We start from the raw sequence: 23,453 nt of genomic DNA, 5'->3' as shown, positions 1-23,453 counted from the left end.
AGTGTGTAAAGTGTCCTTTGAAAGATTGCTTTCCTGTGCAGGACTGGTTGTCTGCCCTGTCTCTTTTGCTTGTTGGGATAGGCTTTATCTCCACTGCAATCCTGAATAAGACAAAGCAGACATCACCAAATGAGATAATAAATGAATGTTTGTCTGGCAGATGATTAAGGATATGAGCTGTTACTGAACTGCTTCCTACAGTACATGGTTTGATTCTGTCAGCCTCCATTTAACTAACTCTGTGACTCTGAGCAAGCTATTTAACTAGACAGTGCTCTCGAGATGATGCTGAAAAAAGTCCCATGGAGATCGAAGCTCTACCATAGCTAACAAATACAAACAATTAAAAGTTATATAGAAATGAAAAGTTTCTGAAGAACTGGAAACACATGAATATGTATTAAATAATTCACGTAGCTAAGTCTATAGTAAAATGAAATATGGGTCTACAGTATAGTTGCAGAAAAACACTTCTGGTATGAGTTATGTGGTATTTCTTTCTTTCTACATACTTAAGCTTCCACTCTGCCTTATGGTGCACTAAATAGGACATAAGGCAAGTGACCTACAATCAGGCATCAAGTCATGAGACATTATTTAATATGCAGTTTTACTGTAATGATTATGGAGTTTTTATTGGCATTTCTTAATTTGATTATTTTTCTCTCTTTCAGATATTTATGCAGCTAAATGTTCGAGTCATATTAGTTGGAGTGGAGACGTGGACAGACAATGATAAAATTGTTGTGAATAATGGCTCAGCTGGTGATGTCCTGGGACGTTTTGTTGCCTACAGGGAAAAAAACATTGTTCCAATAAAGCGCAATGACATAGGACACCTTGTAGTGTAAGTTCTTATAGTTCACTTCTGAGACTTATTTGTTGCTTAAATAAATACATTTTTTGTGTTATTATCCTTTGTTAAATTAAAGTGAAACTAAATCCTTTTATTTGACACTTTGTCAGAGTAAGTTGGTCTTTAATTCCTTAATTTTCTGTGATTTTAGCTTTTCACAACCAGACTGATACAATTATAACTCAGTCAGGAAACATGACTATATTTTTATAGACAGATACAAGCAAAAAGATTTCCACTGCCTAATAATTCTTCCTATAGGATCATGATTTTTTCAGTATTTACACTGCTTATTAAGTAATATGAAACAAAATAATGTCGTCCCTGCTACACTCCATACCCTTTTTATAAGTTATTGTAATTCTGTTCTTCTATTAGCACCTGATAAACCTTGTTTATTTGCTTATTATTCTTTCATTACATATCTCAAAAGTAAATTATGAAAATAAATTAACATTTAATTGTCCAGTACTGCAGTGCAAATCAATATCTAAGAAGGAAACTATCTAAGAAATCTGGCACTGGAATGCATAGCCTGCATAGCATGGAAAAATGCACAAGTGGGTTTGTGAATTGGATAAGGGGGTTCAGATTCATAGAAACCTCAGTGCCCAGCAGAACAGCTCTGCTGTACTAAGCAGCCAGTATTTAAAATGTAGCAGTCTGTGAGCATGGCTTATGCAAAATAGGCCCATATGGATTCCAGTGAAGTATTCTGCAAGGATTCTTGCATAGTGTGGTGATTCATATACATTCGTATGGTACAAGATCCATTAATAGCAGTGCATAAAGTACATAAGTGTAGATGGTGGTTTAGCTGTATGCACATAAGCAGTGCATGACTATGAATCACATTCAGTCAGCAAAACTCACCTTTCTAAGCAGTGTGTGTTACTCTTTAGAGCATCATGACTTAATTCGCCTCTAAAAGTTTTGTTTTCTTTTTCTTTTCTGTTTTGACATATTTAAAATTTGTTAGGAAACATTTTGCTAAGGACAATGTTAGCTTACCTGTTTATATGAACAACATTATACAAATGACATTAAGTAAAGGCTGGCGTCGGAGCTTTATAGAAAATTAGGCAGACCTCATCTACCTCTACTAAAAATACCATTTAAAATCATAATAAGAAAATGTAAGTATATTTCTGAGTTGCGGAATTCATTACTGAATTAATATTTTCAAAAGACAGGATTTTCTGTTGCTAGCTCTATTAGCTGCAGATCTGACAATAGTCTTCCGTTTCCGACTTATTATGTCTAAGTTGTTTATTAATATCAAGCCTATTAACACATTTACTATCATTGATAATGTCCAAGAACTGATACGACCAAATGCCATTTTTGCTTCTTTTCCTGTAGTTAAACATTTTACTCATTCAAATCATCCCTAGGATTCAGAAACATGCTCACCATGACGGGGTGAGCCATCCGCTATTTACTGTGAGGGCAGGAAGTGGGTGAGAACTTATCAATTACAATATGAAAACTCACAATTTGTGCAGCAAATAATTACCTATCCTGACATGGCAAGAGTAGAGTCCGCAGAGGAGAAGAGGTAGCCACAATAACCATCGGTGAATGTGAAAAGCACAAGTGCCAAACATAGCAAGTATACACAGCTCAGCATGTTCACGCTCGTAATGGGAGTAATAACATGAGAATTGCAATCATCACCCTTAAAGGGCCTATGCATACTTTAAATGATGAAAGAGTAAAATGGGAACATAGGAAAGAGGGTGAAGCAAGCAGAGGGGAATAATATAAAAGAAACAGGTAAAGAATGAATATGATGAGCAAAGGGAAGGAAGGTGAATATTTTTTTTTTGTGAGACAGGTACCAATTTTCACTTTTTCAAAGAATGAAAAGTGGGAAAGGAGGTAAGGGAAGACAAAAATATGGCAACAGGGTGAGGTAAGAGAGACAAGCACAGCACAGACAAGACTGACAGGGAAGGTGTTGACACACTGAGTGAGAGACATCATCATCATCATCAGACAAATAAAAGGCAGACAATGGTGACAGCAGAAACATTTGACAACAAACATGGGAGGGCAAGGACATAAAAGGCAAGTAAATACAGGATGTTGAATAGGGCGGGTCGGTGTCCCAAACATTCATGCCAGCATCAACCCCAATGAGAGAGCACACAACATCTTTTGTTTCTTCACTACTGAGGTCTTGAAGAGATGGTGATGCCAGTTCCTAGCAGGGATGTGACTCTACCAGCTGTAAAAGGGGTATTTCCAGGCAGCCGATGTTGCCAACCCCCAGTACATTATCCAACTGTCAATGTGAGCCACTGGTGAGAACAACAGTATTCCCAGGCAATGAAACCCCATTGAGTGCAAGAGAAAAGGGTATATCAGGTTCAGGTTGGCAAGACATGAGGAAGGCCACCCTACCTGTCACTGCAGCAGATCTACTGGCTGGCAAGTCATGTTGGGGGTTGTGAAAATAGCAGCTATTGTACAGAAATGCAAAACAATGGGGGAGAAATAGCATAACAGACAAACAAAATAAAATAAATGAAAACTAAACGATAGTGATGGGGGTGGATTCATCTAATGAAATGCAGTATGAAGTATTCATATATTTCAATGATACTAAGTACAACTGCATCATGAATATAATTGCAAAACCCAGGTGAGAAGCACAGCTGTCTAACACTTACAAATGAATTTGCTGCCACATGCAATCTAAATAGTGTGAAAAGGGGAATGTAAGGTAGACTACCTATGCTGCATTTGAGTGCCAGGTGTATTCCAACTACTAAACCCACAAAGGGATGCAACATTCAATCAGTATGACAGTACATATGTCCCACTGTCTTTATGTAAGTAGCACTTTATATTCCCCTGGCATATGTGCAAACATATAAACTGAGGTTCTGATTTCACAATTTACCTAAATATATAGTGCTCCATATTCTATATTTGTGGAGTTAAGAAACTTAACAATACTATAGATGAATATTATTGCAATATGTGAAATGAGTGGTTTAAATACCCTTGGGCCTGGAAAGGCACTGCGTTCTCCTTCGTAGACTATGAATAAAAAGTTAAGACTCCATTAGCATAAGACCCCACAGGTAATATGAAAAAAAATCTGCAGAGAATATTTACCATATATCTAAGGTACTCTCACCCTGACCTTGTCTTTTCACCAATGAAGAATGTTTGGATAGTGCCTCCCCAGGTCACTATACTGGTGTCTGCACTGCTCACCAGAACTAGGTATGCCTCTGGCATCACTACCAGCACTGGTGAGACAGTGCCAAGCATCTATCTCATACTGGGTACCCTCCTACCAGTACACAAGTAGGCACGCACAGCGGTCTCTGTTCGATAAGCACTGGAAGATTTTGGACTCTTTAGAACACCACCAAGGTGCCATCCCAGAAATAGTGCCACTGGAAACCATGGCATTACTTGTTGACTCATACCAAAGAGTCATTGCTGGTATACCATGTTAATGCACTTTACATGATTTGACAGCTGTGAAACACTGGAGTACAACTCACTAGCATGACATTTAACAGGTTGCAAAATGGCCTGTGCCAATAATATGTGCAAATATGGCATGAAGGTGTAAGAAATGGTGGAATGTGTCACACTGTTGGCATGCAGTTGAATGTTTGCATAGATATCACTCTTTAGCACCTCCATGGGCTGTCTCTGTATAACAGATGAATGAACATCCCTGCCTGTATCATTGACTCACACACATAATAAGTGTGCGCCACTGGTGCTCGTGTTAGAGCATGAGACTGTGGAAGTATTTTGTGTAACTTTTCATCTAACCACAATTAATAGATTTAGTGATTCAGGAACATTCATGAGTTTGGTACTCATTTGCATAATCATCATTCTCTGTGGCCTGACTACACTATATAAATAACAGCAGCCACATACAGCCTCAAAGTGCTACAAAAGGCACAACTGGTGAAACTTGCTACATCTGTAAGAAAGCCCTTTTTGAAGGAGGAAATCAATACTGCTGACTGTGTGAGTTAGGTTCTATCACCTACTTTCATTGTTTTTGCTGCAATGTTTTCTAAAAGTGTTCCTCATTCAATGATATAGAAAAAATATTTGGAAAGGCTAGGTATGCTGTCCAAACCTGTGCTGCATTAGTCAGACAAAGCAAAGTAGGTCTTCTAAATGTAATGTGAAAGTTAAATAGGGATACTCCTTGTAACTATTTGGTAAGTCGGCATTTAAAAGTGCCATTAAAAAAGCATTCATGGCTTTGTGCAGGGTCATTTACCTGTGAAGAGGAGTAGCATGACATTTGTCAGCAGTGTGGTCTGCTGTTGTTGTTGTTGTATTGCTATGCAGTGTACATGTGAATACTGACTACAGGGGGCCATGCTTAACTACGGTCAGTCAGCAGGTCTCACCAAACATTCTGGTGCTTTATTTTTATTTATTTATTTTACATTTGTTAACCGGGCTAGTCCAACTGGATATATTTCCATTTTCAGCAGAGCCCGGGAAGAAAAGCTCCACAGTAACATTTAAAAGTTTATAATGCACAATTATAAGAGAAAAAAACATGTAAGACAAAAATAAAAGAGATAACAGTAGTTACAAAGTCATACTATTTAAGCAAACACCATATTCAAAAATAATTATTTACACAAATATAAAGAAAAACATTAGTTAAAAATAATTAGAGAGCCTTAGCTAAAGAGAAGTATGCTAATTAAGAAATGCAAAAACTTTGAAAAGAATAAGATACTCTTACATTAAGATATGTGAGATTGTTTACAATATGTTCACAGTTATTTCATATCCTATTTGCAACAATAATTTAAAACAGTTACCATTACCCAGGGGTAAGTAGTGTTAAAAAGGTGAGCGGAGGCAGGATAGAGAAAATGGCAAAAAAGAATGCAGACAATTAGTCAGGGTAACAGCGAGGGCATAACCAGTGTGTTTTAAGATGTTGCTTCAGCCTTTGCTTAAAGAGTGGGAAGGAGGGAAGTGCAGTTAGATCTGATGGCAACATGTTCCAATATTTTCCAGCAGTATTCGAAAACAAGGAGTCACCTGCCAAGTTATTAGACTTGGTAATGCTAGCCAGTAGTGTAGTGGAAGAGCGTAAGGAATTGAGGTTTACATAGGGGGTAATAAGGTTAGCGAGTGTTGGTGTGTTCTTAGGTTGGTAGAATATCCTATGAACAATGGTAAGTTGGGAAAGTATCAGAATGTTTTTTAGTTCAAGCCAGTCAAGCTGCTTTAGGTTCAGACAGTGGTGAGCTCTGAATGGGTTCCCAGTGGCAAACCTGGCAATATTATTATAGGAGTTAGTTTAATGAGATTATTTTTCTTTAGGTTAGTATATATGGGAGAAGCATAAAGAAGAGTGGAGATTAGATGGGAGTGGGCAATTATAGTTCTGGCTGTTGGTGTTAAGAAGGGTTTTATTCTATATAGGGAGCCCAATTTTCTATTTACGGCTTTTACAGTGTTATTTATATGATTGTCAAATGTAAGGTTATTGTCAATTAAGACTCCTAATAGTTTGGTGGTAGAGTCTGGAGTTATAATGGTGCCATTATTTGATTTGATTGAGAAATTGATCTGGGGGGGGGGACTTACTGTTAGGTGTTAAGAGTAAGAGCTTGGTTTTTTTGACATTCAAAAGGAGGCAATGTTTTAGGAACCATGCCTCGACTGAGTTGAATACTGTCTGAGTTAGGGATTGTAGTTCAGATGTGGAGTTGGCAGAATATATGAGCGTGGAATCATCTGCATATTGTATGCTGGTAGCTTGAGGGATTGTTAAGTAAAGGTCATTTATGAATACTGAGAATAGAAGTGGACTGGGAATGGAGCTCTGAGGGACTCCAAGGGGGACTGGCAGGTGGGAAGATAGTTTATTCTCCCAAAGGACTGCTTGTTGCCTATTGTTAAGGTAGGACTTAAACCAGAGAACAGCCTTGGTGTCAAGAGCAAGGGATTCAAGGGTTTTTAGGAGTAGGGGGTGGTTGACCATGTCAAAGGCTTTTGACAGATCAATAAAGAGTGCAGATGAGAGTATGTTGTTGTTACAGTTTTTATTGATAGAGTCCGTGAAAGATAGAAGGGCTGTGGTGGTACTATGAAATGGCCTGAAGCCATGCTGACAGTTAGCTAGTATATTATGTTGGGTTAGGTGGTTAATTAGTTGATGGTGAATACATTTTTCCATAACTTTTGTTAAGAGTGATAAGAGAGCTATAGGCCTGTAGATGGAATACTCATTGGAGTTTCTGCCTTTATGTAGAGGGATAATGTGGGAGATTTTCCAGATATCTGGGATGGTTCCTTCATTTATGGTTCTGTTTATAAGGATGGATACAGGATAAGCCAATGCTTTGGCTGCTTTTTGCAGGTATTCAGATGGTATTTGGTCTGCAGAGGGGGTACATGGCTTAAGTTTATGTATAAGTTTTTGGATGTTCGAGGTAGCGATGGCTTGTATTTGGAATGTTGGGAGAGTATTAGGTAAAGAGATTTGGAGATTAGAGTTGTTTGTGGACAGTTGACAGGATAGAGATTTTATGGTGTCTGTGAAGAAGGTACTGAAAGAATTGGCAGTTTGAAGGGAGGTATTATTATCAGCCCCTAGAGGGGGTGGTGTACTGGAGTGCCCTGGGTGAAGGAGTCTATTAATGCGAGACCAGAATTTTTGTGGATTGTTATGGTGATATTGCTGTAGTTTACAATAGTAGTTTTTTTGTCAGTCAGTATAGCTTTTTTAATAGTATTCCTTAGCTGTCTAAATGTGTGTTGCTCTGAGATATTTTTGGATGCTCTCCACTTGGTCCAAGATTTATTCCTACGCAATATGAATTGTCTAGTTTCTTTTGAAAACCAGGGGGCAGGTTTGGACTTCATTCTGATAGAACATTTAGGAGTATGCTTATCAAGGATAGTTAAGAATTTAGAGTTTAAATATTTAACAGCCTGCTCAAGAGGGAGAGTTTTTAGTGGGTACCAGTTACAGGCATTAAGTTCATTTTGGAATAATACAGGGTTAAAATGTTTGTTGGTTCGAGAGATCTTGTAAGTAGGGGTGTTAGTGATGTAATTCTTTTGTCTTGTAATGTAAGTTAACATATGATCACTTAAGTCATCTGGTAGAGTTTCTGCCTTGTAAATTTGTTGTTGTTTATTAATGAGTATCCAATCTAGGATACTATCTTTGTTGTTGGGTTTGTTAAGTCTAGTGTTGGTGGTAATTGTTTGACTAAAGCTGTGAAGATTAATATGTGATGAAGGATTATCTGTGTTCACACATTTCTAGTCAGTATTAAAATCACCAAGTATAACGGTTTCTTGTGGGTAAGAAGTTGATACCCAGCTTAGAAGGTCCTCTATTGTAGAGATATTATTATCAGGGGGTAGGTAGATGCAGATAATATATAGGGCTTTGGAAGCGTTTAGTTGAAGTCGGGAGATAAGAACTTCAGCCTTACTATCCTGAGGTGGGTTATAAGATATGGAGGAGATCTGTAGGGTGGATTTATACAGTAGTGCTACTCCCCTACCCCTATGTTTTATGCGGTCGAGTCTCAATATATTGTAAGCTGGGGGGATTATTTCATTATCTTTAGTTACAGGTTTTAACCAGGTTTCTGTGAGGCAGAGGATATGAAAGGAATGAGTATCAAGGAGAGCATGGAGATGGGCAATTTTATTATTTATACTGCAGATATTAAGATGACCAAAAAGTAAAGAATTTGAGAGACAGATTTGGGTAGTTAGGGTGGGGGGACTGGTAGAAGGAGTTGTAAAAGTTGGGATGTTTGTTGGGCCTGGGTTGGGGTGGATGTCACCATCTTTTAACATGGGAATTTTTAGGGCAGAAAATGGGTAGTTGAGGAAGCTGGTTAGGTATTTTAGTTTTTTTACAGTTGTGTTATTGAATTGAATATGAGTAAGTCGATGATACTTGGCTAGCAGGTAGCAGGGTGTGGATGTGGTGTTTATTTGAAAATGGGTAAAGGTGTAGTTGTGACTGGCTGTTTGTTTAGGAGAGTAGGTGAAGTAGTCATGATTAACTTTATTAATGGAGGTGAAGAGATAGGCAGAGGTGAGAATAGATATGACAGTAAATAATATTAAAAATGTGGTTAGGATAGGTTTAGTTGTTAAAGACATATTTTAAAGAGTTTCTTATATAGCTATAGCAGGAAACTGGATAAGAAAGACAAAGGAAAGTTAGGGTTTTATAAAGTTCTTTGTGTGGAAGCAGTGATAGGTAGTGAATAGCCTTAAGAGGTTTAGGAGGAGGTACTGGATGTTGGAGGTGAGGAAAACATAAAATAGGTGGGATGTGGTTAAATTATATAAATTGGTTGAAGTATTAGATTGGATGGTTGGGAGAGAGGGTGCGGTTAAGGAAGTATAAGTTTAGGACCCCTGGGGTTGGGTGGGAATTGGGGGTAGGGTAGGGTAGCAGAGTGAGCCCGCAGGGCAAATGGAGCGGGTAGAGCCAAGATAAGGAAGAAGCTGAGTGAGAACAATCAGTGGAGTGCTGACTGCTGTCGGTGAGTGTGGGTGAAGATAAGTAAAGAGAAAAAGAAATGTAGTTGTAATAGTGGAGGGAGTAGTAGATTGTATAATGGAAACTTAGGAAGGGTAGAGTGGAACTACAGTATAGCATGAAAATAAAATTGATGCTTGTGAGCTAAGGTCTAAGATGTCTAAGATGACAGGAACAGTGTAAAGGAAGGTAAAACTATGAAAGGGCACTATCTAGAGGACAAACCCTATACTGCAGTAGTAGCTCCTGAATGTAGATAGCAGGTCTGGGACTGGGGGGACAAGCTTGTAGATAATTAAGGGGGATACAGGAAGGAAAGTGTGGGGGCTAGAAAGTAATGAGGGGTAAGGCTGCTGGCTATCCAGGCAAGAGGGCGTGCTTAAATACAATGTATTAAGTTATACTATATAGCTGTTACAAACAATTTATAGCAGAACACATACTTTCTGGTCCCTTGAGGAATTGTGGTTCAGGGAGATATTTAAGTTATATTCCTGGTGTTAGGGATGAGACAGCTGGAATTGATTTAGGTTATGGTTCATGGTCAGCAAGCAGGGCACAAACTCCTACTCAGGTACAGGAATCTCAGGATGGATAGCTTTTTCTACCTCACCAACCATTTGCCACTGTTCAAATGTTTTTCTGAAACCTCCCTTGTCTTTTGCAATGACTTGTCAAGAAATATTTTAGATTTGCTTCCATTTTGTAGACTTCATGCTAAAATGGCCCGAAGAAGAAATAGCATGGGCTTTGGACATAAGTGAACTGTAATGGGTTCTTCAGATTACCAACTGCTGTATCACTTTATCCTTTAGTCCTTCTTTAGGATTTCATTCTCTGCATATTAACTTCTTATCCCAGTATGCCAGATCTCTCTGCCATTTAGAGTCAGAAGCCCTCTTGGTAACCTCAATAAAGAACTATAAGGTGGAATCCAGGAGATGTGCCTGCCTCAGTTTTTGATGCATCAAATTACCTTTCTAACAGAAATCTAATATTTTTAAATAAATGTACTTCATATTTAGACTTACTGCTATCAACCATCTTTCTGCCTGATGCAGCTAATTAAAGAGAAAGCCCTGAACCTTCTGACTGCTGTGATTCCAGTTCAGGCTTCCTGCTACTAAGCAACTCTTTCTCTGAAGTAGCCATACCATTCTCTTCTGAATGTGTGGCCACCAGATGAGTCCCACCCCTGCTGCCTCTCCCACATGACTGCCTCCATGCTGGGTTGCATGTAAATGGAGTGGACACAGGGTACTGTGTCAAAGTCATTACCTAATAGAACCTAATACCTAATAGAATATCTGCTGAGGTTTATAGATCTGTGTGCTGTTTCTTTACTGGGATGATAGTTGGGGAGATGGAGACAGTCACACAGCTGCAGTGCCATGAGTGAGTCTGTTCTGAACGTCTGTGCATGATGCATACTGCAGGCAGTGTACCACTACTGACTGGATTTGTAGTCTGTGGGTAGGTTGACAGCTGAGATTCTTTACAAGGGAAGCACACCAAGTATAATGCAAAGCACTACCTGTCTGTCATTTGTTGCTCTGTATGGTTGGAGGAGGGAGGGATGGGGACATTAATGAGGGGTCCATGGGAGGAAAACCTGTGGCTATGCCATGTAGTTAGATATGCCAGTTTGGCTAGCTATTATGTATACTCACTGGCATGACAACAACACAAGCTGAGTAGTACATTGCAGACTTTGTCAGATGAAAGGCAATTCTTACCCATATATTTACATGGTGTATTCTCATGCCTGGCAAAGGAAAGATGTAAATGCAGGCTCTCCCACACAGAGAATTCAGTCTTATTTCAAGCCCTCTGTCTCCCCTGGCCAAAAAATATTCAGTCAGGAGAATGCTGAACAGCTCTACTGTGGCCATGTGTGGCAGGATACAGCATCAGACACTAATGTTGTTGGTAGCCAGAACTGAAACTATGACTAGGTCTGATGCAGGGCCACTGATATTATTAGAAATGCATAAAAGCATGCTGCCTACCTTGCACGGGAGGTTAGAACAGCAGGAGCGGTCCATCAGTTGAACCAGCATTGACATATAAGGAGAATTTTTTAGCTGCTTTGTATAGGGGATCAATCATTATTTTTCCACACTGGTGTGGTGTGCTGGACCTAGGAGGTGAACTGCAGCATGCCCCAAGAGTCTCAACTGGTAATGAAACAGGTGTGTTTCACTATTGTATTGGTGAAAGCCATAAGTCTGATCTGTGTAGAGTAGTGCATGTTAATGAATCTGTCTTTTTCACCAGTTTTTTGATAATTTTCTTTTCTTTCTCCATCTTTACACTTGCTTTTATACTTAGTCTATATATCTTACCGCTCAACTCTGTTGTTTTACCTACTGCTATCAACCTATGTCACACTTATACACAATCTAACTGCATAAAATTGTAAAAGATGCAACTCTCTCACCTTTGCATCTTACTCTGTAATTATTCTTACTTAAATATTGACTCATTCTGACTAAATAAATCACAAAAGATGTTTTTTTTTATTCTATGTATCTAATTTTAATTTTCATGCTTATGTACTGTCTACGTAAATTTGATTGCTGCTGTTATATTCCGTATAAATGCTTGTAACTGATTTGTGTAGCTTTTCTCCCCGGGCCTCTGCTGAAAATGGACATGTATCCAGTCGGACTCTCCCGGTCAATAAATGTAAAATAAGTAAGTAAATAAATGTAAGTACATTAGGTCTACAAAGCTGCATGAGCACCTGCACAAGGTAAGGTTATCTTTTTCAGTACTGACATTATTCAATATACCTAGTATTTCTGCACTGTGATAAAGAAGAAGTGATGAGTAATAATTATATGAAGTATTGTGATCTGGTGTCCTCACAGATGACATACTATCTGGTTCCACCACTGTGGATAGTCCACTGTCTGACATTGCAAAATAAATCTGATTATAAATTTCATGGCAGTGAATACCTGATATGGTTCATGAGCATGGTGTCAGTGTTGGATACAGGGAACATGGAAACCAGGTTCCCTATCCATGCAGTGGGTATGGCCTCTGTGCCTATGGACACCACACAAGATAAAAGGAGTCACACAGATGGGCAAGTAGGTGGTGACATATGTAGTTGGGAAAGTGAGTCTCTCCCAGAAATACAGCTTCCGTTGTATTCCACAAATTCCACAGGGTGTTGTGATGAAAGTGTGCGCTTGCTTATTGGTAGCCAGTTTGGGTTTGCTTATTGGTGGTCATAGACACCATGGGTACCGATACCCTATAACTAGCTGTCTCAGTATCTGCAACCCAGAAAATGTGTGGGACTACCATAGAGGATCAGGCTAGCAACAACTCAGTTTTTGTAGAGATGATCCATGTACTGCAGGGTTATGTGTGGTGAGCTAAAGGAATGCACATCCTGTATGTGTGACTTTTTAGAAGTTACATCACCTACTGGTGCAACTCAAACCCTCCCTTGTTCATGATTTGTATGACAGGCATGTGTCAAATAGCTGGTCTAACTCTGGCTCTAGTACAGGAGGTCATTGTGGATATGAGAGACCTATGTCAAAGTTTAATAGAGCACCACCACTTTGTCAGCAACATCTAGTGTGGAGGTGCTTACAGGCAGGAGAGGACTTTCCAAAGGCCATGGTGCTCTCACCAGTACCATGTCTGGTAGAGAAGGGTCTTTTGTCAAGGCCTTGTTACTACCAGTGAAACTCTAGGGAGAAGCCATTTCCATGGATGCGGCTGTGCATGGATGCCTACATATCTTCCATGGGTGACCTGGACCTGTCCATAAGACCTCACCATAGTGCTATAACTTGTGCTGAGGCTCTGTCCCAGCACATAAACACACACACACACACACACACACACACACACACACCAACTGTGACAGTAGCCCCTTCCAAAGCATTTTACAATAGTCTCCTTCAGTTCAGACCCACACCTTAAAAAGTTGTTTTTAATTCATACAGCAAACACACACACACACACACACACACACACACACACACACACACACACACACACAAAATTAAGTTTAACCCACCTGAGCCATCTGAATTCTTAACAACATTTTGATGGCCTGCCTGGAGACAAAGGGCTTCATGGTTTAGAGTGGAAACCAAGTCAGGCAAATAATCAGCATTATTGTGTTATGGAAAGAGTTTTTCCTAAGGTGAGGTGCAGGGTTATGGGCAGGGGCGAGCTTAGGATTAGGGTTAGTAGGCATTACTAATATGGGCAAGTAGGCTTTTACCAGTAGATGCAACAACTTGTATGATTTGTCAAGTGGCTGTGGGTGGTGAAGACTTCTGCATGGAAGTCATGGTGTACTTTGCCCTCTTGACAAAAGTCTGATCAGAGCAGTCACTTAACTTTTTACATTTTATTTAAGTAAATATTGGCCTTCAGATGAGTATGCTTTCACTTGACTCCTTTATAGAACAAACAGTGAGCTCTAATACAAACAAAGGAAAATTATTACCTGGTGGATTATGACTTTATTTTATTGTAGACCTTCAAGTAGCTGAGGTAGGAATGATAATCAGTCCTGTTGTCTTTGTTTCCGATATTTAATTCTCCGTCAACATTTGTACTGCTGACTTCAGATGCTGAGCTGTATCTCAAGTTCACTATTGGTGTAAAAAAAAAGCAAGCTTCAAATTTATGAAAGGTCACAAACACATTCGAATTATCCAAGTCACTTCTGACATTCATTCATTCTTTGCTAACAATTTATTCTATTCAGGATCACCAGGGGCCTGTACCAGAAAATAGTGTTTGTAGTGGTGAAAACCAATACCAAACAATACACCAGTGTATTTCAGTATGAAACACATACACATGCAAACATGTATACATGTGGGCAATTCAGAGGACAGCCTGTTCTTCTGGTGGTATGCCTTTAGACTGTGGGAATGAAAGCAGAATACCCTGTGAAAACCCTCTTGTACAGCAGAGAACATCCAAACAGAAGACCACCTATGGAAGAACCAAATCAGACAACCAAGAGCTGTGATGCAACAATGTTTATCGAATGGGTAAACATGGAGCCTAGAACATCAATTTCCGGAACACTGACACATGAAAGTGCATGGGACATCAATTACCTGAGGTTATGACACAATGGGAATTGGGGAACCGACCCATTGCCCACCGTAATGTGATTTTGATCCCAAATCCTGATCTTAAAAACAAAAATATAAGAAAAGGATTGTGACAAGCAGAGAGATAAAAAGACAGTACTACTCTGGACGGTGGCTCACTCTTACAGGTAAATCCTGGTGTACTGCACAGATGCTAAGTATGCTGCTAGGCCAGCATGAATACTGCTAATTATGGAAAGTAAAATTTCACTATTGGATGATCTGTGTACAGGTGTACAGTGGCAGAGTGTACCCTTGGCCAAGGGTTAAGAGTTGTGGCTACACCATCAACATGGTGATATCAGACATAGTAAGCCAATAAATGGAGGGTATGTGTGGGGAGGGTGTGCCCTTGTCAGCATGCTGTATAGGACGAGGTCAAAAACCTGCATGTGGACTTGGACAATGTTTATTATTTATGCAACCCAACATACCTATGATGCCACTGAGGAGTACCAAAGGCAGACGAGCAATTGCTGCCAGCACAGACAGGTATCAGCAGATTTTTTTTTTTTTTTTTTTTTTTTATTTAACATCTGTTAACTGGGAAAGTCCAACTTGGAACTAAGCCAATTTTTAGTGGAGCCCCTGGGAGAAATGCTCCAGATGCATGTCTTTGTAATGTGGAGTAAACCTGAGAAGACGGAGGAAATCCACACAAACACAGGGAGGACATACAGACTCCACACAGAAGGCTCCCCAGCCAAGAATCGAACAGGAGAACCTCTTTCTGTGAGGCAACAACACTACCACTGCACCACTGCTCCATCCAGCAGATGTTTGGAAACCATGCCATTGTAATTTGCTATACAACAAGGGACAGATCAGGGTTATAGCACAAATGTCAGAGGTATAATAGTAGAAGGTGGTACTGGCATGAGCACATGGTGGGGTGGTGTATGGTCAATATGATGACATGCAGTCCTCCATCCTTCTGGCCTGTGTCAGTGTCCACAGGGCATGACTGTGGCAACATCCCTGCATGCCATGTATTTTGTGGCAGTGGGTAAGCTGTCCAGGTATAATGGGGTTGGCATCTCTCTGCAAATAAAGAATATGTATATCCCCATGAAATTGTAATCTGTGCATGTGAGTATGCTGAGTATTATACATATATCCCCTGAACATGTAGACTGTGCATGTGGGTATCCAGAGTATTATATGTATATCCCCTGAACATGTAGACTGTGCATGTGAGTATGCAGAGCATTATATGTACATTCCCTGGGCATGTAGACTGTGCATGTGGGTATCCACAGTATTATATGTATATCCCCTGAACATGTAGACTGTGCATGTGAGTGTGCAGAGTATTATATGTATATCCCCTGAACATGTAGACTGTGCATGTGAGTGTGCAGAGTATTATATGTATATCCCCTGAACATGTAGACTGTACATGTGAGTATGCAGAGTATTATACATACAGGTTGGGTAAGACTGTACATGAAACAGTGACATGGGTGTGTCACAGATAACTATTCATGGTATAGAAGTGGGTAATAGGTTCATAGGTTTATAGGTGTGTACTAGGCTAATGGCCCTGGAGCCTTTACAAGCCTAGCCCATAGAAGTGCCTTTTCATCGAGCTGCCCGATGTTAGTTCCCAGTGCCTGTATCAAGTAGAGCCACTGGAGTGATCCCCGGGGTGAACTTTCTATTTCCCATCCACTCATCAAGATTTCTCTTGAAGAGGGCTAGTAAGGTGCTCTGCTTTACATGTATGGGAAGTCTATTTCAGAGCATGGGCAGTCTCTGGGTTATGCACCTGTCCCTCCAGCATGTTCTGTTGATTGTGGTAATGAGGTTGAGGTCTCTGGAGTGTGTGGTGTGGAATTACTTTAGATGTAGCATTCCTAACAGAGCTGGGTCAGACATGGCTATCTAAGTCAAGCAGAAATCGCCTCTTAGTAGACGATATGAGACAGAGAATAGCTGGAGTTTTTGAGTCTGTCCATGTAGGACATGTGTTTAAGGCCTAGGATCGTCTTTGTGAGGTACCTTTGTGGCCTTTCCAGCTGTTGCATGTGTCTAGAGAGGTACATGCCAAATGGGACATTATACTCGATGACTGGCCTAATGAGGGAAGAGTACAGAGAGATAATGACCTCTTTCTTCCTGGATGCAAAACCCTTGGTAATGAGATGTGCCACATAGAAGGACTTTCTGACCACAGTAGCAATGTGGTGGTTGAAGGAGAGGTTGCTGTCAGCCTGTGTCCCCAGATCTCTTATAACGCCTTCTGTGTTCAGTGGGCGCCCATTGATGTGGTAATTAGTGGGAACTGAGTCTTTCCCAAAGGGGATGACGACACATTTTTTGGCATTAAGCTTAAAGTCATTGGTCTCAGTGACCCCTTTCTGTATCTACATCTCTTGGGGAGTTAATAATGGCTCCCAGCTTGCAGTTGTCTGCAAACTTGGTCAGCCAGAGTCCCTTTGTGTTGGCCTGGACTTCTGAGAAGTAGATGCCAAACAGGAGAGGACCCAGGACAGATCCCTGTGGGACTCCATTTGTGACTGGTTGACAGTCTGACTTGGAGTTCTCTACTTTCACACTGTGGGTTCTATCTGTGAGCCAGTTTGTAACCCACCTAGTGATATAGGGGTTGATGCTTAGTTTGGTGAGTTTATCAATAATTCCTGACTGGGGAATGGTATCAAAGGCCTTGGCCAAATAAAGGTAGGCTCTATGCACTGCCTTACCTTTATCCACAGCCCTGGTAACTGACTCAGAGAAGTCAATCAGGTTGGGCAGGCATGATCTACCTTTCACAAAACCAAATTGCGTGGGATCTAGAGTATGGAGATTCCCTATATCCTTGTTAATTAGGTCCATGATGATGCGCTCCATAGCCTTACATATCATACTCATCAGGCTAATGGGGCATTAATTCCCAGGATCTGTGTTCGCTCCTCCTTTATGGAGAGGGATGACTGTAGCAGTGGGCTATTTGGTTGGGACAAAGCCTGAGGTGAGGCTGTGATTGAACAGAGTACACAGATGTGGTGTCATTTCATTTTGAAGTTCATGTAGAGCACATCCAGGGATACTGTTGGGTCCCATGGAAGCTGTATTCTTGTCCTTGTATAATGCAGCTTTAACCTGTGCTGCAGTAATGCTGGGTGCCTGGCATTCCTCCAGTATTGTGATTGGTTCTTTGGGGTGGGGGGGAGAGTGGTAAAGTTGGCACTGAATCTGTCGGCCAGTATATTGGCAATATCTGTTGGCTCAGTATATGAGGTACCATTGTGCAGTAACTCAGATCAAACCTGGGTATGACATAACTATAGAAGGCTTTGTGGCTGTTTATAGTGTCTGCCACAATTCTGCCTTCATAGCTGGCTTTAGAGGTTTTGATGAGGGATCTCAACTTTTTGTTGAGGCTAATAAGAAAGTTTTTCCAGTCTTGGGACTTCACCTTTTTCCTGTAACAGTTTCTTCCTTCTGTTTTAGAGTTTATTAATGGCAGGGGACCACCAGATTGGCCTTTTTTTTTGGAGGAGAGAGTCTTGGTTCTGTTGGATATGGTTAGTTCCATGCATTTATGTACGTGTTCGTACAGTGTATTGGTGTATGCTTCGGCAGTCATGCATCTGTTTTCTATTGACATGGGCACCATGAAGTTAGCCACCTCTGTTTTTAGGAGCCCAAAAGACAGCTTTGGAGAAGTTTTTCATGGTGATTACCTTTTGGGATGTGTGTGTGGGTGAGATGTGGATTTCCATGGTGATTAGTTTGTGGTCGGATCTAAACAGGGAGGAACTGACTATTGGTGTAGAGCAACGGTTGCCCATGTTAGTAATAACCAGGTTAAGGATATTGCTTCCTCTAGTGGGGGTAAGAATGAGCTGGTCCAGGGCACTGGAAATGATGAATCCAGGAAGCGTTGGGCCAGTGTACTGGTGCATGAGTAGTTTTCCCAGTTGATGGAAGGGTAGTTGAAGTCACCTGGTATGAGAGTGTTGAGTTGGACCCTAACAGTTTCCAGGGTGCTTAGGAACATGGAGTGAGAGTCTTAGGACATGGCTGGGGACCTATAGCAGGCTACGACCTGAATCACCATCTTACCCAATGTTAGTTGTACCTGATGTATCTCAGATGCATTATGCTAGGCTACTAGTCTGGAGGTGTGCATATCTTTTAGGAATATGGAGACACCACCACCTTTGGAGCTTTGGTCCATGTTCTGGGGTTGAAAGGTGTTTAATGAGTTATAGCCTGGTAGCAAAAGAGAGTGTTGATGGAGAAGTACAGAGAAGGTCAGAAGGAGTTGCAATGTGTCTTTGTGGACTTAGAGAAAGCATATGACAGGGTGCCTAGAGGGGAGTTGTGGTATTGTATGAGGAACTTGGGAGTGTCAGAGAAGTACGTAAGAGTAGTACAGGATATGTGTGAGGGTAGTGTGACAGCGGTGAGGTCTGCAGTGTGATTGGTGGATGCTTTTAAGGTGGAGGTAGGATTACATCAACAATCAGCTCTGAGCCCTTTCTTATTTGCAATGGTGATGGACAGGTTGACAGACGAGATCAGACAGGAGTTCCCATGGACTATGATGTTTGCAGATGACAGTGTGATCTGTAGTGAGAGTGGGGAACAGGTGGAGGAGACCCTGGAGAGGTGGAGATATGCCCTAGAGAGAAGAAGAATGAAGGTCAGCAGGACTAAGACAGAATATATGTGTGTGAATGAGAGGGAGGATAGAGGAATGATGAGGATGCAGGGAGTAGAGGTGGCAAAGGTGGATGAGTTTAAATACTTGGGATCAACAGTTCAGAGTAATAGTGAGTGTGGAAGAGAGGTGAAGAAGAGAGTACAGGCTGGTTGGAGTGGGTGAAGAAGAGTGCCAGGAGTGATTTGTGACAGACGAGTACCAGTAAGAGTGAAAGGGAAGGTCTACAAGAGGGTAGTGAGACCAGCTATGTTATATGGGTTGGAGACAGTGGCATTGACAAAAAGGCAGGAGTCAGAGCTGGATGTGGCAGAGTTAAAGATGTTAAGATTTGCACTGGGTGTGATGAGGGTGGACAGGATTAGGAATAAGTATATTAGAGGGTCAGCCTAGGTTGGAAGGTTTGGAGACAAAGCCAGACAGGCAAGATTACATTGGTTTGGACATGTGCTGAGGAGGGATGCAGAGTATATTGGTAAAAAGATGCTAAGGATGAAGCTGCTAGGTAACAGGAAAAGAGGAAGGCCTAAGATAAGGTTTATGGATGTGGTGAGAGAAGACATGCAGGTGGTTGGTGTGACAGAGCAAGATACAGAGGGCAGGAAGAAATGGAAACACATGATCTGCTGTGGTGACCCCTGGATGACATAAACCTGTCATAAGTACAACAAGTTGAAAGCGCAACTGCAAGTAGTTAAAACTTTCTCAGATAATATAAAAATCTCATTTGGTCTTGATAAATGTGCAAAAGCAATGATTAAAGCTGGAAAGCTGCAGCACCAAGAAAATATCAGTCTGGGGCAAGAATGTCATATAAAGGAACTTGAGCAGGAGGGAGTGTATCCATACTTGGGAACCAATGAAGAATCATCAATAAAACATGGAGAAATACAAATAAAACTCAGTAATATTTCAGATGACTAAAACTAATACTGAAAACTGCCTTGACATCTAGAAATAAAGTCCAAGCTATAAGCCAATTTTATCTTTCTGTTCTAATTTACAGTTTTTGGGGTGATTGACTGGCCCCAAAAGGTATTGGATCAGTTGGATACAAGAAAAATACTCCAAGGTTATTGAATGATATCTAAAAAGATTTTATATTCCTCATTCTGAAGGAAGGAGGTATGGAATTGATTTTATATATATATATAAATATAAATATGGATATATATATATATATATATATACATATATATATATTTATATTTATATACATATATATATATATATATATATATATATATATATATATACACACACACACACACACACACACACACACACACACATATATATATATATATATATATATATATATATATATATATATATAAATATAAATATGGATATATATATCCAGTAAATATTGGAGTACCCCAAGGCTCTTAGGTCCCCTTCTTTTTTCCTTATTTATTAATGATCTACACATAAACATTCCACAAGTCACCTGCATTCAATATGCAGATGACTCTACTTTAATCTGTACTCCAGTCCCTCACCCAAACTGTTTTCCATAATGTTGAAAATTGGTTTATACAACACTGTCTCCTCCTAAATCCCAAAAAAAGAAAATTACTGCTCTTTACTCCAACTCATAAATCACCTCATCCATTCTTCTCAATAGCCTCTACCAATGTTACCAACATAACCCCAGATACTACAACCCGCCTACTAGGTGTAACAATTGATAATCGCCTCAACTATGATGACCACATTAACTCCACTATAAAGTCTGTTAATATAAAACTTGGTACCCTCTATAGCATTAAACCCTTCCTTACCCCTTCTTCCAGAAAAACTATTGCCCAGACCCACCTTATTTCTACCCTTTTCTATGCCTCTGCTATATATACTAACCTATCTAAAAACAACCTCTCCAAACTTTCCACCTGTTGTAATAGCATAGCTAGATTCATCACATGCACCCTCTTTAAAACTCACCACTGCCTCAACCTCAAACAACTGGGATGGCTAGAATTACAGAACCATATACTTTGTCAACAATTACATACCACCCAAAAGATCCTATACCACCCCAACAACACCCCTATCCTCACTAATATGATTACACCATACAAAAATCTGGCTACACTACGGTCTGCTAATAAGCTCCTAGTTTCCTCTATTAAATCTAAGAACAAAGCTGGTGACTCACTTTTCTTGAGCACAGCAGGTAAAAACTGGAATAAGCTTCCTTCTGAAATATCAACCCTTGCTTCGACTTCTCTATTTAAAAAACATCTTAAAGAACATCTTAAAACTCCTTGGCTTTGTCCATGTGCAAACCCAGACTGATATCTCTTTCCCCTTCCTGCTCTCACCGCTTTCTCTACTCCTCTAACCTATGCCTTTAATTCTAGTCACTACACTTTCCTTCATAGTATGAGGATAAAATAAAATGGTTTTCTCTCCTAATTGGGTCTTGCTCAAACTTACTATTGTCTTTAGTATAATTTTTCTTTTGACCAATGTTGCCTCTGTACTGTGATTTTATGTGTCTTTTTATATATTGTTAACCTTGTCACTGTTCATGCTTAGAGCTTTTCTCCCCGGGCCTCTACTGAAAATGGACATATATCCAGTTAGACTAGCCCGGTCAACAAATGTAAAATAAAATAAATAAATAAATTTTATATATGTATATATATATATATATATATATATATATATATATATATACACACACACACACACACACACACACACACACACACACACATATATATATATATATATATACACACACACACACACATATATATATATATATATATATATATATATATATATATATATATATATATATATATATATCTACAGTCATATGATCTCGAAACCTCACCAGATCCAAACATGGTGAAAGTTTTAATACATGAAGTCTAAGATGACTTCCCTGTTTAGTTTAGCAGAAGCATTTCAGTATCCAGTGGGAAAGAAGATGAGAAAGAAAGAAATGTGGAAATGGTATAAATATTGTTGCAAGTACAGAGAGCTCCTGGAACAATCTCATGTCAACCAGGGTTTGACACAGAAATGGTTTAAGAGAGTTGAACTGAAAGTAAAATATGAAAGGTTAAAAATGGAGGCACAGGGTAGTGGATTACATACACGCTAGTTTACAAAGTCCTTTGAACATGTGGGAGAAACAGACAAAAGCAGGTTCTGTAAAACAGAACCGGAAACAGCTGCACATCTTGTTCCTGGGTGTGTTACACTAATGGCAAAAGGCCTGTATACTGTAAGGCACATTAATGTGGTAAGACTGTTGCACTGGAGATTGTGTAAATAGTACAATATCGAAGTAGTTGAGAAGCATTGGAAACATGAAGCACAAGCATTGTAAAGAATGATGAAGTTTATATCACATGGGATGTCCAATTTCTAACAGTTCAAAAATAGATTTGAGATAACTGCTACACCCAATGATTACAATGTTTTATGTACAAGCAGACAAAAATTAATAAAATTCCAAAATTTGTAGGCAGAAATGAGAGCAATGTGGAAGAAAGCTACCCATACATTTCCAATACTAGTATGAAGCGGGTCTAATAAAAAAGAATTTACAGTATTTAGCTATGCTGCCAGTACATGCAACTGTGTATGAATTGCAGAAGGAGTCATTTCTGAGCATACTGCGGGTGCTGTGAAAAGAACATCTGACTAACATCAATGACTGAAACAATACCAATTTCATGAACTTTAATTATACTTCGAAACAGTCTCTGCGTTGTCCCTCGAAGTCCCACAAACCCAGTATGTCAACATACTGGGTCCAACAACAAATAATGAAGATCTTAGATCTTCCACACAAAAAAGTTTACTCATTATTTGTTAATTATTAAAATAATTATTATTAATTGATTAATAGTATTAATTATACTTTGATTTTGGAATGGGGCCCATTCATTATGATCTTAGGAACCCTTAAAACTTGGAGAAATTAAATTGAAATTGAGATCTTAGAGCAACACTCACAACATAGACATTTTTTTTTTTTTTTAATATTTACTGTTAGGACTGGGACACCAGTTTCACAGCTGGGGCACATGCCTCTATGTGACCTGGTGCAGCACTGTCCATAGATAGGATAGATCCCTTTCTCAAAGTATTCCTCTCCTCTGGAACAGTCTTCTCCTTCATGTTAAGCAAAACAGTTCCTTTACTTTCTTCAAACACAACCTAAACAAGTAGATAAGAAACTAAATTGACCCCAGATATGGCACCTTTATCCCTCATAAA

General features: G+C 39.7%; 1 protein-coding gene across 1 annotated transcript in view; it reads left to right on the top strand.

The window, feature by feature from the left end:
• The window catches only part of LOC122788965 (disintegrin and metalloproteinase domain-containing protein 9-like), a 1,117,261-nt gene that overhangs the window by 625,382 nt on the left and 468,426 nt on the right, over nt 1-23,453 (top strand). The window contains exon 9 of the mRNA XM_044056033.1: nt 675-847. Within this exon, the coding sequence (XP_043911968.1) occupies nt 675-847 (173 nt within the window). The remainder of the gene's footprint in view (nt 1-674; nt 848-23,453) is intronic.

This window comes from Protopterus annectens, chromosome 14.part0 (assembly GCF_019279795.1).
Source record: "Protopterus annectens isolate FY-2018-M chromosome 14.part0, PAN1.0, whole genome shotgun sequence".
In the NCBI taxonomy this organism is placed as follows: domain Eukaryota; kingdom Metazoa; phylum Chordata; order Ceratodontiformes; family Protopteridae; genus Protopterus; species Protopterus annectens.
This window is presented reverse-complemented; position numbering and strand designations above follow the sequence as displayed.